Consider the following 18,404-nt stretch of genomic DNA (forward strand, 5'->3'; position numbering starts at 1 on the left):
GTCCTCCCCACCATTTCCCTCTCCCCTGCCCCCTCGTCCTCCTAATTATTCCTCACTACACCGTCCCTTTGCCCTTCCAACCATTCCCCACTCTCCCGTCCCCTCGTCATGCCTACCATTCCCTCCTCAGCTGTTCCCCACCATCCCCCACTCCCCTGTTCCCTTGTCCCCACCATCCCCAACTCCCTCGTTCCCTCGTCCACCCCACCATTAAGCCCTCCCCTGGAGGTCCGTAGCAATTCTGACGTGCAAATCGATCGTCAGAGCTGGGTATAGGGGCGAAAGACTAATCGAATTATGCTTGACTAGATATGGACTCCATGCTGGGGCTGCATACTCCAGGATTGGTCTGACATATGTGGTATATAATGTTCTGAATGATTCCTTACACAAGTTTCTGAATGCTGTTCTTATGTTGGGCAGCCTAGCATATGCCGCTGATGTTATCCTCTTGATATGAGCTGCAGGAGACAGGTCTGGCATGATATCAACCCCCAGGTCTTTCTCTCTCTCTGACTCCTGAAGTATATCGTGTGTGTGTGTGTGTGTGTGTGTGTGTGTGTGTGTGTGTGTGTGTGTGTGTGTGTGTGTGTGTGTGTGTAAATTATGAAAATTAACACGTGATGAAAAATGTGACGATGTGAATAATGTCCCCCTCGTCCTCCCAATATCCGCTACTTCTTGCCCCCTCGTCCTCCTCACCATTCCCCACTCCCTCGTTCAATGCATTCCCCAAATGATCTGATGTTCACATCAGAAAATTTGGAATATCAAATGATCTTATGTTCCATCACTGAAATATAAGGAAAACAGTAAAAATAAGAAATAAAAAAAAAAAATAAAAAAAAAATCAACTTTACTCACGAAATGAACAGAACAAAATGGTAAACAACACAGCTCAATTCCAACACAATGTTACACAAAATAATTAAATCAAAATGAAAATAATTCAAAATCTATGAAAATTCAATTTGTCAATTCAATCGGAAACATTGAAATGGAATTGCAACATATTTAGTATTGTGTGTATTGCTCTTACGTGCAACAGATGGCGTTGTTTCTCACAAAATGAATGTTTTTACCTGTCACAGGTGTAGCATGTATATTTATACTTACGAAATGAACAGTACGGTAAACAACACAGCTCAATTCCAATGCGAAGCCACAAAATAATTAAATCAAAATAAAAAAATGTAAATCTATGAAAATTCTATTTATTAATGCAATCGGAAACATTGAAATGGAATCAAAACATATTTAGTATAGCATATGTTGCTCTTACATGCAACAGATTGCGCTGTTTAAAAAAAAAATTACCTGTCATAGGTGTGGCATATATATAGTAGATATATAAAAACACACGTATTCGAATGGAACGTTGTGTCAAAATTTCAAAGCAATCGGTGAAGAACTTTCGGAGATTACAGAGTGTGTTGCTCTTACATCCACAGATTGTACTGTTTTTAAGAAACAGTGTTTTTTCCTATCACAGGTGAGGCATGTATATAGTAGGTATATAAAAACTCGCGCCTATTCGAATGCAACGTCGTGTCAAAATTTCAAAGCAATCGGTAAAGATGTTTCGAAGATTTCCCTCACATGAAAAAACTTGAAAAAAAAGTTTAAAAAATATACATGTTTTTTCCCGTCACATACGTGACATCTATCTTGTATGTATATAAAAACTCGCTCGGATGAGAATGGAACGTTGTGTCAAAATTTCCAAGCAATCGGTGAAAACTTTCAGAGATTAGCGATTTTGAACGAACGAACATTTACATTTTTATTTATTTAGATTATTATTATTATTATTATCAACGGTTCCAATTGTTGGAACTATACGTCTTAAAGCTGGTGGCGTGGGTATTAGGAACATATGAACAAAAGAATGAAGGTAACTGCAGAAGGCCTATTTTACCCATACGAGGCAGCTCCTATTTATATCTACCCCAACCTCATTCATATATGTATGTATTCTGAATGAGTACTTTAATTGGGTATAGATTGGGTTATGTTACAGTGAGGTATTTTTGAGCGTTAATGAGGCATATGCGGGATTGGCAGTGTGGGAGTAATAAATAAAAATGTCTGAGTGCTGGTGTAGCTTGATTATTAAAAAATTATATAATAACACATATTTGCATGTCTTTGGAGAGTCCAACAGGAGGTTCAGTAGTGTTCCGATACACGGTGTCAAAATTATTCCCCGAAATTAGAAACCTGCCATATGAAGAAAGATTGACAAAGCTTAAATTTCATTCTCTAGAAAGGTGAAGCATTAGGGATGGGGGGGTGACATGATCGAGATGTACAAGTGGAGGAATGGACATAACAAAGAAGATATTAATAGGATATTAAAAACATCAACACAAGACAGAAAACGAAAGAATTGGTATAAATTGGATAAGTTTAGATTTAGGAAAAGTCCTGGGTAAATACTGGCTCAGTAACAGGGTTGAATGCGGACGTAAGTGAACCTGTTTGTTCATGCTTTGTGTTGCCCCCCCCCCTCTTGTTTCATACGAATGGGAGATAGTGGATTTCATCCATTTTTATGCTCGATAAACGATCCTTGGCTGGATACTATACATATAGAGCTTCCAGATAAATAAGGGCGACAAATAGATCCTTCTAAATATTAATGGAGTGCCATGATTGAAGTGTATAAATATAGATGAAGGGGGGTATTAATTTAATAGGGAATAGACCTACCGCAGTTCATCTAATAGTGGCAGATGATGTTTTGGTTAACAAAGATTGGAAGTAAATGGGAGATCCTGCAAAATGCCTTCTGCAATTTCATTTCTTATGTTCTTATGCAATCTTAGCTAGAAAGTGATCTTTGAAAATGGGAAACAGTATGGAAATACGTCATTAAGGAAAATGACTTAATGTGGGAAGATGAATGCACCTCTGCTGATAGCTTAGGTAACGAAAACAGACCAGACGGGTGCCGGCCTTTTAATCCCATTGAATGAAATTTGAAGAGACTAGAAGGCCAGCAATCACTTGCTGGGGTATTGAAAATTGACCCACACGGAAAACGGATTTCTAGTCCCCCTTGAGCGAAATGACCGGACCTAGGAGGGAAACCTTTGCATTCCAATGGAAAAAATTTCCCGACACTAAGACCGTGCGTCGCTGTTTAACGGAAAAAACCACTGCACATAGACCGGCTGTCGCTGTTTCATGGAAAAAAATCACGACACATAGACCCCCCTCCCCCCCACACACACACACAACCCAACCACCAGGTTGTGTGGGTAGGCATTCCTTAGCTAACCTGGATGACATAATCATCTACTCTAGGTCGTTTGATGAGCACCTCCGGGACTTTGAAACTTTCATTGTTAGACAAGCCAGATTTAGAATTAAGTGTTCAGAAAGGCACCCCTGGCATTGAATTTCTGGGGTTCCAGAAGAGCACAGATAACATGCGACCTGACCTGGACTCATGCCGTGCCATAGCTGAGATGCCCAGGTCAGGTCAGCAAAGAATGTACGCAGGTTTCTTGGGGAAACCGGATACTTCCGCTGTCATATTGAGGATTTTGCCAGTACATCAAGCTCCCTTGACTTACCTTACAAAGAAGAATGCTAAATTTGTGTGGAACCTGGAACATAATGAAGCTTACACTAAACCTAAAAATAAATTATCACTCCGGTACTAGCTATGCTTAATCATCGTTGATAAGGATTGAGAGGTGTATACAGATGTTAGTGGAATCGTCACAGGCGGCTGCTTATTGCAGCGGTATTCTGAGAACCTTCCTCACCCTGTCGCGAATTTCAGTAGAAAATTAAAGGGACCAGAGGTTCGATACTCAGCAACAGACAAGGAAGTGCTTACCGTGGTTGAAAGCGTTTGTTATTTTGAGCCCCATCTATTCCAACGTCATTTTTGTTATTTTCACAGATCACAGAGCTCTCACACACATATTCAAAAAAGAAAACAAGGTGTCCCCGGATGTCACGCTGGTCTCATGAACTGTCGGCTCACTTATTTCAGATCTTTTATAAACCTGGTCCGTCTCACGTTGTGCCAGGCACGTTGAGTAGGAACGTCGCGTCAGTTAACTTAAATGTCAGCATTGAAACTACTGCGAGGGATAAAATAAAAGAATTAGAAATGAAAGAACAGTGATGGAAGGAAATAATTTAATATTTGGAAGGTGGTAAATACACTTCGAAGACAGGTAACTCTCCTATGAACGACTTTGAACTTAAAGATGTAGTCCTGTATTATGTTAGCAACATGAAAAATCGTGCAGTTTACCGGTTAGTCATCCCCGACGCATTAAGGTAATCAGCCTTGTTACTTGCATATGCGTCTAAGATCGTTGGTCACTCTTGTGTTTATAAAACCTATATAAGAGCAAAGTCATTTTTTCCCCTAGTATATCTTACATCATCAGGAATGTTAAATCATGTCCCAACTGTCAAAGAAGGAAAGGTATCCCTAATGTACAGAAATTTCCTGAAACTTATGAGCCTTTAGACCGTGTGGCAATCGATTTGATTTATGTATATAATAGTCATTCAGGTAATCGTCACGTTTCGGGCTATTCATGCCCGTGCCATCTTTTGTGTGGCTTAATCTTTATCAATCAATCAATCGCTACGTGTGGTTGGGTTGTTCCTGGGTTGCTCTTTCTCCTAAGGACTCGCAGACCTTTGCAGACGCTTTCTTAAGTAGTGTTGTCACTGTGTTTAGGCCACCTAAAATGTTAGTGTCTGACCGAGGTCAAGAATTCGTGGGTAACATTTTTGAAGAAGTTTGTACAATTTTAGAGGCCACCACAGCCCTTACGACAGCTTACCATCCGTAAGCAAACGGTATGACTGAAAGAACCAATCATACCATTAAGGACATGCTAGCAATTCTTGTAGAGAAAGACGCTGCCATCTGGGACGAACAACTTTCGTATGTACAACTAGCCTTGAATACTGTTAATAATAATTTAATACACAGCCATCGCTGCTTTTCACAGGGAACTCATGTAATTTCTCTTCAGGTCTGCTTTAAAGGTGCGAGGTTGTGTATGGTGAGGATTATCCTTCGGAAATCCTCTCCAAAAGGAGAAATGCTTGGAGGATTGCAGCTGAGGCGTCTAAGACAGCACTGAGCCGGTATGCACACTACTATGATAAGAAGGTTCAGCCATTGACACTTAAAGAGTGAAGTTTAGTAATGAGGTTAAATAAAAAGGCGCCTGCCAATCAAAGTAGGAAGTTAGCACCTCGATGGCATGGACTGTATAGAGTAATTAAGAAGCTTAGCTCAGTTATTTTTCTGATCAGAGGGAATCTTTGATGACCAGGGTCAAACAATTATTCATGTCAACAAATTGAAGAGTTATATTGCCAGGGAGGAACTCGAACTGCCTTCAGTAATTCCCATTCCAGATCCTACTGAAGGGAACGATACATCCGAGGTTGCCCAGCAGGGGAAAGGAAGATCTTCTGTCAACTTACATTAGTACTCAGAGTCAGCCTTGTCACCCCATATTAACGAGGTCAACGACGAGGCAGGGGAAGTTTCGGTAACTTGCTGTCTCGTTCCCTAGTAGTTTTCATTATTTTATAACTGGCAAATGGTTTGGAACTTTGAATGGATTGTATTCACAGGGTATGCCTTACCTGCCCTTGGGCTGTATTCTTTTACCAACGCCTAGGGAAGAGTCCATGCTTCCACCAGTCGGAGGGCATTTCTGTCTTCCCCAGGTCTGATTGTCCACACCGACCCGTCCACGGTCCCAGCTACTCGTGAACCAACATTGAGGCTAGTGGCATGATCCCAGTCACCTCTTCGGTATAATGGAGAGAGGGTTACGTTACATCCCACCCCTCCCCCAAATCCCTGTAACCCCACCAATTAGTTACCTGGGAGGGTTATAGTAACACCAATCACCCGACCGACATCTCCCCACAAACGAGGTCTGGACCAGAGTTCCCGCCAGCAAAGAACAGATGTTAACATATCAATCAGTATGGTGGGCTGCTGTCTTGCAGTCGTCATCAGATGCACCCACCCGCCTGCATCACAGACTATGGAGGAACACCGGAAGTGGAGGCAAGAGGTCAACGAAGCAGGTAAGCCGGCAGCAGTAACCTACCAGTTCCCCCTCGACTTTGTGGAGGCCACTTCACTGATTCCAACAAGATGAGCAACGAGGTGGTCACTTTTCAACGGCACATCACTACAGAGTGTGCTTCACTCGCCAATAGGGTGCACGTTTTGCACCATCGGCCAAAGGTCAAGCACATTAGGGCATGCGCGATAAGGCGTACCGGCTTGGTACTTCAAACAACGCCTGTTCAATGATGGGGCCCAGGAGCTGAAGTCGGGATCCACTTGGTCTGCCGCCACGCCTCAACACCTATACCTGCTTACTTCTTATGCAAGACATCGTTGACGTCACCCTCTCTGTCCTGCTGTCAAGACTCGTACTCTGTGGCAGCCGTCACTCATCGACCTCGGTTCTTAAGCACCTGGTTGTGAGATGTGCTTGCACGCACCTCCCCCAACACCGTTCACCTGTGGCCAAGTTCCTGACCGCTGTCACTCACCGATGCTCTCCCTATCACCTAATTCGAGCGGTTGGGCTGGTTGGCGAGAAGTCTCTGTCACCAACAGACTCACTCTGTCACCAGAAGTACACCGGAGCTGTTCCAAGAACATTCCAGGGGATATGTAGGTATTATCGACGGGCAGACGCTGGACCAGTCACCATCATAAGGTCACCATGCAAGAGTACACAGGATGCGTGATAGAAAATGCGTATATCAACATAAACAATTAGTGGAAAGGTTCATAAATGCTGCTTAAGAGAAAATACTTTATTTTAAGGTGTCTAATGAATATTTCTAATTGGTTGAGTCATTAAAACAACTATGGGGGACGTAAATAACTATATATATAGAAAAGTGGTCTCTAGACATTTAATAAGTAAATATCTTGAGCATTTTAGGGAGTATCTAGGACATAATGATTGTAAAAGTCTAGAAAAGTGCCTAGTAAACAATACAAGGGAAATTCCCTCGACCTGATCATAGCTAGTAGACTTGTGTCTACTAACAAAATTTATCTAGAATTTTATTATTATTTTGTTTCATTCATATTTTAATGTAGTAGATTTGTTCCTGGTGAGTGGGTCCAGAAGCTCCATTTTGTACCACTGTATGGGTACATCTATTTTTATTGTCTGTCTTTATGTATCAAGATATTAAGAAAGTTTAAGCAATTTTCCCTTTTGTGACAGGTCTTACTGTCAGTATTTGCAGAGTGAATGGAGATGACCCAGGTATTATAATGTGGCATAGATGGAATGGCTCACAAGTATTGTTCGTGCTTACATTTTTAGTTTAAATGTTCTCTCTTATCAATTATTTTTTATATATTCTACCATGTTTATAATACTATGAATTATAGCACGAGTATGGGTCATGCAGTACCCGGCAGATGATTGAGTATGTCCCACTTCAATTTATACATTTTATTATTTTTAGTTAGTTGTACTTTACTGTTAAATTAGGACTATTATGTTTTTATATATCATGTTAGCTTTTAGATTTTTTTCTATTTTTATTCTTCCAGCCTTCTGGGGAAGACTTGCTGGACTGCCTAATATGCAGTCGGGATGTAATTTTTACACATGGTGTACTTTGTTATCATGCCATGTTCCTCAGGGTAGTATCAATTATGATTGTATCATTACTTTGAATTTTTGCAAGCAGATCTTTTTAATGTTCTATTGTTACTTTCAATGTACTCTTGTCTATCTTTCATTTTGAAATGAACCTGTATGATATACTTTGGATTATACTAATTTAGTTAGATTAGTTCTTATAATTAATGCACTGACATACTGTTTCATAAATACTGTATGGGGTTGTATTGTGGACAAGTTAGAATGAGACAAAACCAGGCATAACTGACATACACCCAGTTGTTGTCTGGCGGTCAACTGCCTCACCATTTGTAATGAGTCTAGTGTCTAAACATGTGAAGTAGTAGTCCGTCACCCCTTTTAGTTACGAGATCAGCCCTGATAAACACAAGTCAAACAAGTTTTAATGAAAACTCTTGGAAGGTGAGTGTTAGCAGACTACCCTAACAAACTATTCCCTTTGTAGTTGAACCAACAGAAAAACAACCAGCTGACATCAGTTGGTGTAGTTTTGGTGTATAAATACCACTTGTGGGGGTGGGGGGATAAAAATTCAGAGTGCTGGGTGTTAGGGGAACAGAGTGGACCGCAAGTCACCACGCGGCCATAGGCAGAGACAGTGAACCTCCCTGGGTCAGATGGCAGTATTCAGAAGGTAGTGTGTGTGATCTCTGATATTATTATTCCATGTCAAAATTAATTTAACATTTGCTAGTGTTAGTATAGGGACTTAGGGTTTTTATTAATATAATTTATCTTACCTAAATAAACTCTTGTTAAATTTGCAATCTGTATGTGTCACTCGCCTGTCTTCTTCTGTGTGGATTCGTCATCAGAGATATTAAGTCTACCAATCCTCTGGGTTCAGATTGTTAACATACGGAAAGTAGGTAATTACATCAATACGAGAACTCTCCCACTTCAGTAATGTTTCCTGTCTCATTGCTATATATGAATTATTCTCAGTAAGACAGGATGGCGGAAGCGTTAGTTAAGTTTTCCTCTGTTAGCATTTCCTTGGAAAGGTACTATTGGTTCAGGGTGTAAATCATCAGTGGTACTCAACATTTCAGCTCATATTACTTATAACATTTTAACAGTGCTATGATTGTTACCCGGTGTTACCTAGTGTTTCAATATATCAGGCTTATCAAGGGGTTACAGTTTAATCCAATGTTACAACTAGGCCCTTCACCACCAACCCACATCCTAACTAACAGGCCCTTCACCACCAACACAAAATCTCACCTGTTGATTGATGGTTGAGAGGCGGGACCAAAGAGCCAGAGCTCAACCCCCGCAAGCACAATTAGGTGAGTACAATTAGGTGAGTAGAATCCAAACACAAAGTCCTTCACCCCCATAACACAACACCCCAATAGGTCCTTCATCACTCCTACACAACACCATCAACAGGCCCTAAACCTCCACTACACATACTTATCACCATGCACTTCACCACCACCACCACACAACCCTTCCAATAGGCCCTTTACCGCAACCACACATCCCAGCTACCAGGTACTTCACCACAAACACACATCACGACCACCAGGCCCTTCACCACAACCCCACATCCCCACCAATAGGCCCTTCATCACCACCACACATCTCCAACTCCAGGCCCTTCACCACCACCACATATTTTCCCATCACCAGGCCCTTCACCACAACTACACATCCCCATCACCAGGCCCTTCACCACAACCATACAACCCCATCACCAGGCCCTTCACCACAACCACACATCCCCATCACCAGGCCCTTCACCACAACCATACATCCCCATCACCAGGCCCTTCACCACAACCACACATCCACACCACCACAACACCGCACCAACAGGCCCTTCACCTCCCCCCACATATCCCCACCACCTTGCCCTTCACCTAACTTCACAACCCCACTACTAGACCCCTTACCACCTCAACACCACCCCAATCACCAAGCCCTTCACCACCACCAGGCCCTTCAAGACCACCACACAACCCCCCCCCCGCAACACCTGGCCCTTCACTACAACAACACAACACAACTCCACCAAAAGATCATGCACCACCACCACACATCCCCACCACCATTCAACCATACCACCATAAAACCCCATGACTACACAACCCCCACTGCTAGGCCCTCCACCACCACAGCACATCCCCACCACTAGGTCTTTTAATTACCACCACACATACCCACTACCATTCTCTTCACCATTACCTCATTCCTACCACAACACAACCCCAACACCAGGTCCTTCACCACCGCCACACAGCCCCACAACCAGGCCCTTCACCACCACTACACAACCCAACCACCAGGTCCATCACTACCATAACACATTCCTATCACCACACAACACCACCACCAGGCCTTTCACCATCACAAAACCTCCCCACCACCACATAACCCTACCACCAGGCCTTTCACCACCACAAAACATCCCCACCACGACAATGTTCTTCAACTCCACTACACAACCCCATCACCAGGCTCTTCACCATCACCACACATTTCCACTATGAAACATTGGTGAAGTAAAAGGTCTTTCACCACCACCACACAACCCCACGACCATACAACCCCACCACCACACCTTTCACCACTACAAAACATCCCCACCACCACACATCCCAACCACAAGGCCCTTCACCACCACCACACAACTCCACCACCAGTCGCTTCACCACCAAAACACAAACCCACCACCACATTTCCCTAAGCCCTCCCTTCTTCGTCACCCCCTTACCCTGCCCCTCTCCCCCACCCGCCAAGCCTTCTCTTCTCCTCCCCCAAGCCCTCCCTCCTCCACCACTCTACCCATACCAGATTCTCCCAGCCCTCTCACGCTACAGATCCTGCAGGTCCTCCTTCCTAGGCCCTCCCATCTCGGACCCTCCCTGTTTCCCTGCTTCAGGGGAATTGACATAAACTGAGGAAGGACAGAAGAGAGTCAGTTTCAAGGTTATGTACTCGAACATAGATGGGATTACAAGCAAGGCAAGTGAATTAAGGGAAATTACCCTGATGTAATTGGACTCACAGAAACAAAACTCTCAGGAATCATAATGAATGTGGTGTTTCCCCAGGACTACACTGCAATAAAGAAAGAGAAGAAAGGAAGGGGAGGATGCGGAGTGACCCTACTAATGAAAAAGGAATAGAGGGCTGCAAGGGATTCAGAGACTACATAACATGCACCATGATGGTGGGAGGACCAAGAGTAGTAGTAGCAGTGATATATAACCCTCCACCAAACGACATAAGACCCAGGCAAGAATATGACAACAACAACAACATGGCAGTTAACACGATAATTGAGGGGGCAGCCGCTGCTGCCTGTAGAAACAGATCTCATCTGCTCATCATGGGAGACTTCAGTCACGGAAGGGTAGATTGGGTGAACAAGGAACCGCATGGAGGTGAGGATACATGGAAAGCTAGACTATTGGAGGTGGGGACAAAAAACGTTTTAAGGCAACATCTCAGGGACCGACATGAATGAGAGGAAACGTTGACCTAGAGAGACTGGACCGAGTCTTCACTGAATGACTCCGATATAAGGGAAATCGGTTTCAAGGCCCCAGTAGGAATGATCGACCACAGTGTACTGACGTTTGAGTATCTGGTCGAAGAAGGGTTAAGGAACTCGAGGAGGGGAACTGAAAACAAAAGGCTGACATTACGAAAGGAGGAGGATTAGGAAATTCCTATTTGAAGGAAATAGCCTTCAGGAATCTGAGTAAGGAATTATTCAGAACCTTGTACACAGCATATGTAAGACCAATCCTGGAGTATGCGGCCCCAGCATGGAGCCCGCACCTTGTCAAGCACAAGACGAAGCTGGAAAAAGTTTAGAGGTATACCACTAGGCTAGTCCCAGAACTAAGAGGCATGAGTTACGAGAAAAGGCTGCGTGAAATGCACCTCACGACACTGGAAGACATAAGAGTAAGAGGAGACATAATCACTACCTACAAAATTCTCAGAGGAAATGACAGGGTAGATAAGGAAACACTTTTTAACACGGGTTGTACGCAAACAAGGGGACACAGGTGGAAACTGAGTACCCAAATGAGCCACAGGAACGTTAGAAAGAACTTTTTAAGTGTCAGAGTAGTTAACAAGTGGAATGCATTAGGCAGTGATGTACTGGAGGCTGACTCCATACACTGCTTCACATGTAGATACGATAGAGCACAGTAGGCTCAGGAATCTGTACATCAGTAGATTGACGGTTGAGAGGCGGGACCAAAGAGCCAGAGCTCATCCCCCGCAAGCAGAACTAGGTAAGTACAACTAGGTGAGTACATCCCCACCATCACACATCCCTACCCCCAGGCCCTTTACAACCACCACACATAGTGGTTGCTCGATGGAGCCCGGGGACACATGATCACAACATACAAAATTCTCAGGGTAATTGACAGGGTAGATAAGGGTGGATTATTTAATACGGGTGGTACACACATAAGGGGACAGAGGTGGAAGCTGAGTACCCAAATGAGCCACAGAGACTTTAGAAAGAACTTTATCAGAGTCAGAGTAGTTAGTGTGTGGAATGCACTAGGAAATGTTGTGGTGGAGGCTGACTCCATACACAGTTTGAAATGTATCTATGATGGAGCTGGAGAAGCTCAGGAATCTGTACATCAGTAGATTGACAGTTGAGAGGCGGGACAATAGAGCCTAAGCTCAACCCCCGCAAGCACAACTAGGTGAGAACAACTAGGTGAGTACATCACCGCCACCACCACCACACACCACCAACACACGTCCCCTCCACCAGGCTATTCACCACTAAAACACGTCGATCTCCACCACCACACATCCTAACCACCACACAACCCCACCACTACCACACAACCCGACCAACAGGCCCTTCACCACCATACCCTTCATTATCACCACACATTCCCACCACAAGACCCCATCACCACCACTAAACAACCCCAACAACAGGCCATTCACCACAACCACACAACCCCACCACAAGGTCCTTCATCACCACCCATCCCCATCACTACTCCACCAGGACCTTCACTAACACTAAACATCCCCACCACCACACAACACCACGAAACATCCCCACCACCAGGCCCTTCACCACCACAACACATCCTTCAACTGGCCCTTCAACACCTCGCAATCGCTCTAGCAGGCACCACAACCACACATCCCTACCGTAAGGCCCTTCACCACCACCACCACCACCACCAGGCCCTTTACCACCTTCATACAACCCCACCAACAGGAACGTGACCACCACCACAAAATCCCACTAACAGGCCCTTCACCACCACCAGGCCCTTCACCACCACCACATAACCCACCCCGCAGGCTCTTAACCACCACCACACATCCCTACTACCAGGCCCGTAACAACAACCACACACACACCAAAACTAGACCCTTCACCAACATAACACATCCCCACCACTACACAACCTTCATCACTGTTATGAGTCCATATGCTTGATTCTAACATTTCTCATGATAAACTTGCATGCTCATTATTTCTTTCCTCAGTTATTACAGTTATTAACCGTACATTCATTTGTTATATATGTTTGAGTTATATGTAGCATGCTGTAGTGTGCCTGTCTGTAATGTTATGCTAATGCTATTGCATGTTCATTCCTGTGGGAGGAGACCGTGGCATTCACCCCTGTAATTATTCCAGTTTCTTATATGTACTTAATTTCTTAATTACACCTTAGAAGTGTTATATACTTATTAGTGTAGTTATAATTATGTACTTAAGTATTACTCTCTGATAGCAGAGTATCTAGAGATTTATTTCATGTGGTTTTTAGCTGGTAACTTGTAGACACCATGCCGTAAGCAGGCGATGAGTCACAATAACGTGGCTGAAGTATGTTGACCAGACCACACACTAGGTGTTGAAGGGACGACGACGTTTCGGTCCGTCCTGGACCATTCTCAAGTCGATTGTGATGAGGACAGGTAGGGACAGGCAATAAATAGGCAAGAGAGAGCTGAGGAGGAAAGTAAGGTGTAGGGGATAGTAGTAATAATGAGAACTGCAGCAGGCCTATTGGCCCATACGAGGCAGCTCCCATTATAACTACCGAAGGAGATAGTAATAGGAAAAAGAAGAGGATAGCAAGGGAGCGAGATTTATTGCCTGCCCCTACCTGTCCTCATCACAATCGACTTGAGAATGGTCCAGGACGGACCGAAACGTCGTCGTCCCTTCAACTTCTAGTGTGTGGTTTGGTCAACCATGCCGTAAGTTAGTCATGTGGGTGAAGCTGGCTGGGGTGGACATGTTATGCGATAAGTCTTTGGTACCTGGTTATTGTTTAGTAACATAGCTAATTGTCTGGTATGACCATTATTTGCATACCCATCTATTCATTTACGTTTTCAAATAGAGATCAGTACGTATATAATATTGTGTTATTTCCTTCTGGTGCAATAATATTTCTGGCTGCCTGTATTTTCATTTATATGTTTGTATGTTTCTTTGTTACCCTTACTTAAAGTATATTGCTTTGCGGATTAAGCAGTTGAATTATTTACCCCTAGACATTTGTAGTAGACAAGGCTGCATATTTATATATTTTGATTACTGCCAAAGCAGAGGAACCATACCAAGAGGTCAAGGGTTGTCACAATCACCACCACACATCCCCACGACCAGGCTCCTAACCACCACAACACATAGAGGGTAGGGCAACTCCACAACCCTCCTCTGCACAGAATTCCCCCTACCCTGGTCGGAGGGAGCCGGTCGGCCGAGCGGACAGCACGCTGGACTTGTGATCCTGTGGTCCTGGGTTCGATCCCAGGCGCCGGCGAGAAACAATGGGCAGAGTTTCTTTCACCCTATGCCCCTGTTACCTAGCAGTAAAATAGGTACCTTGGTGTTAGTCAGCTGTCACGGGCTGCTTCCTGGGGGTGGAGGCCTGGTCGAGGACCGGCCGCGGGGACACTAAAAAGCCCCGAAATCATCTCAAGATAACCTCAAGATAATTACCCAAAACCCTCCCGGTCCCCACTCAAATGATCAGCCAACTCTCCCTCCCTCTTCATCCCATGCACTCCCTGTCCCCCTTTCACTTGACCCCCCACCCCACACCCTCTGAGACCCTGTTATCTACATCACAAATCCTCACACCCATGGAACAGCTTCCCCCATCGGCAGAACGCTCACTATGAAAGAGATATGAGAAGGGACAAAAGAAAGTGAGTCTCAAGACAATGTACACTAACATAGATGGGATTACAAATAAAGTAAATGAACTTGGACAATGGGTACTAGAAGAAAACTCAGACATAAGCACTCACAGAAACAAAGCTAACGAAAACCATAACAAATGCAGTGTTCACACAGGACTACTTTGTTGTGAGGAAAGAGAGAGAAGGAAGAGGAGGTGGTAGTGTAGCTCTTCTGGTAAGAAAAGGCTGGGGTTTTGAGGAGATGGTTATTCAGGGCTGTGAAGGTTTCAGTGACTACATAACAGGTACCATAGCAACAAAAGGACAAAAAATTATAGTCGTAGTCATATATAACCTCCCACCAAATGACAGAAGACCCGTACAGGAATATGATAGAAACAACATGGCCACCATTAACATAATAGAGAGAGCAGCTTCTGTCGCTAGCAGGAATAGATCTGGACTACTAATCATGGGATATTTCAACCACGGGAAGATAGATTGGGAGAACAGAGACCCACATGGAGGACCCGATACATGGAGAGCTAAGCTGCTGGACGTGGCAACAAGAAACTTTCTAAGCCAACACATCAAGGGACCAACAAGAATGAGAGGGGAAGATGAACCAGCCTTGCTTGATCTGGTATTTACCCTAAATGACTGGGATATAAGGGAAGTTAAGTTGGAAGCACCCTCGGGAATGAGTGATCACAGTGTATTAATTTTTGAGTACCTGGTAGAGCTAGGATTTATCACCTCCCGAAAAGAACTAGGAAACAAAAGGCTAACATACCGAAAGGAAAATTATGAGGAGATGAGAAGTTTCCTAAGGGATATACCATGGGACACAGACCTCAGAGCTAAATCTGTACAAGACATGATGGACTATGTCACCCAAAAGTGTCAGGAGGCAGTAAACAAGTTCATCCCGGCCCAAAAGGAAAAAAATTCGAGAAGCATAAGAAGAATCCATGGTTTAATAAGACATGTATGGAAGCAAAGGAACTGAACAAACGGGAGAAGAGAAACTTCCAAAAAAACAAAACACCAGAAAGCAAAGAGAGATTCCAGAGAACCAGGAATGAGTATGTTAGCGTGAGAAGAGAAGCAGAGAAAAATTATGAAAATTATATAGAAGCAAAGCAAAGACCGAACCAAAGCTACTCCACAGTCACATCAGGAGGAAAACAACAGTGAAAGAACAGGTAATGAAACTTAGAACAGGCGAGGATAGGTATACAGAGAATGACAAAGAGGTGTGTGAAAAATTCAACAAGAGGTTCCAGGAGGTCTTCACAATAGAATAAGGTGAGGTCACTGCGCTAGGAGAGGGGGCAGAAAACCAAGTGGCCTTGGAAGGGTTCGAAATTACAAGAGATGAGGTCAAGAGACACCTGTTGGATCTGGATGTGAGAAAAGCTGTTGGCTGGATCTCACCATGAGCATTGAAAGAGTGTGCAGAGGGACTTTGCATGCCACTCTCCATAGTGTATAGTAGGTTACTGGAGACGGGAGACCTACCAGAAATATTGAAGACAGCTAATGTACTCCTAATATACAAAAAAGGGTGACAGACAGGAGGCACTGAACTACAGGCCAGTGTCCTTGACTTGTATACTATGCAAGGTGATGGAGAAGATCGTGAGAAAAACCTAGTAACACATCTGGAGAGAAGGGAGTTCGTGATAAATCGCCAACATGGGTTCAGGGAAGGTAAATCTTGCTTTACAGGCTTAAGAGAATTCGACGACCAGGTGACATAGATTAAGCAAGAAAGAGAAGGCTAGGCAGAGTGCATTTTCTTGGACTGTCGGAAAGCCTTTGACACAGTACCCTATAAGAGGCTGGTTCATAACCTGGAGAGACAGGCAGGAGTGACTGGTAAGGTGCTCCAGTGGATAAATGAGTACCTAAGCAATAGGAAGCAGAGTGTTACAGTGGGAAGCGTGAAGTGAGACCTCAGATTGGCGTGAAGTCACCAGTGGAGTCCCACAGGGCTCAGTACTCGGATCTATCCTGTTTCTGATATACGTAAATGATCTCCTGGAGGGTGATTCCTCTAAATGTTTGCTGACGATGCCAAAATTATGAGAAGGATTAAAACAGAGGAGGACTGCTTGAGGCTTCAAGAAGACCTAGACAAACTGAAGGAATGGTTGAACAAATGGTTCTTAGAGTTTAACCCAAGCAAATGTAATGTAATGAAGATAGGTGTAGGGAGCTGGAGAAAAAATACAAGGCATAATTTGGGAGATGAAATTCTTAAAGAGTAGAGAGAGAGAGAGAAGGACTTGGGGTTGATATCACGCCAGATCTGTCCCCTGAAGTCAATATCAAGAGGATAACATCAGGGGCATACGCCAGCTTGGCCAACATAAGACCGGCATTTAGAAACTTGTATAAGGAATCATTCAGAACTTTTATATTTTCTTTAACTTTATTATTTTTCAGGGCATAGATACAATGGGAAAAAGTCAATTTTTTCTTCAATGTATCTAAGATCTCTTCGAGTTGTGAGTCCAGAATTCTTAGATGAAGAGTTTAAGAATATTGATTCGATTGGTCTCAAGCTTTGTTACCCACTGAATTTTTTGGAAGTTTGCCGTAGCAAAGCACGTCGTACATATTATAATAATATATGCAGTGAAAAAATTCGCCCAAAGAATATGTTATGTTTACCATATTTCTCTGGGTTTGAGAATATTGTCAAGGCCTTGAAACGTTTTAATATACATCTATTGTTTATATTGTTGGTAAGCTATTAGTTAGAAACAGCCCTCGTAGTGGTAATTATGTCATTTATAAAATACCTTGAAAAGACTGTAATAAGTTCTATGTTGGGCAAACATCTAAAGATTTGAAATGTAGAATTTCGCAACATAAATAAGCAACGCATCTGATGTACAGGATCCCTTAACCACTCGACCAACACGACCAGAAAAAGAGGATGGTAGCGAGTTGCATACATTCCTGGAGACCGTTCCTCACGTGTGCTTCAAAGAATGAGGTGATTTGATAAAATACCATGCCCAAGATTACCAACAGAGTGCCGGCAGGGGGATGGGAATTGAGGGGGATGGTAGCCTCGGCTACCATCCTCTTTTTCCGGTCGTGTTGGTCGAGTGGTTAAGGGATCCTGTACATCAGCTGCATTGCTTCTGGCAGTATGGGTTCGAGTCACATCTGGGGTGTGAGTTTTCAGTTATACACACATATATATATATATATATATATATATATATATATATATATATATATATATATATGTATATATATATATATATATATATATATATATATATATATATATATATATATATTGTGACGGAGTTCCCCCCCTTATAATTCTCCCACGCCTGCAGTAAGAGTCATGTCTACTTTTCCCAAGCGTTTTCTACGTAGCAGGCTTCTATTTGATATATGGGAGAGAGTGGAGTGTTCTCGGAGAGCCGAGAAATTTGTGAAATAGTAATATTTTGGCCTGTGGTATAGGCCCTTTAGGGAGCCAAGATGGCGCTTGCCTCCCTGATTTCCCGCCAAAACCGTGTGACGTCA

General features: G+C 43.5%; 1 protein-coding gene across 1 annotated transcript; it reads left to right on the forward strand.

The window, feature by feature from the left end:
• The first annotated feature begins 3,317 nt into the window (after positions 1 to 3,317).
• LOC138370474 (uncharacterized) lies at positions 3,318 to 3,671 on the forward strand. Its single transcript, XM_069334843.1, has one exon. It carries the CDS (start codon positions 3,318 to 3,320, stop codon positions 3,669 to 3,671), a length of 354 nt encoding a protein of 117 aa, XP_069190944.1.
• Positions 3,672 to 18,404: the final 14,733 nt, after the last annotated feature.

The sequence above is a fragment of the Procambarus clarkii genome, chromosome 32 (assembly GCF_040958095.1).
Source record: "Procambarus clarkii isolate CNS0578487 chromosome 32, FALCON_Pclarkii_2.0, whole genome shotgun sequence".
Taxonomy (NCBI): Eukaryota; Metazoa; Arthropoda; class Malacostraca; order Decapoda; family Cambaridae; genus Procambarus; species Procambarus clarkii.

Bases quoted from the DNA above. Each gene is read 5' to 3' on its own strand.
- LOC138370474 (XM_069334843.1), top strand. From the start codon at position 3,318: ATGAGCACCTCCGGGACTTTGAAACTTTCATTGTTAGACAAGCCAGAT.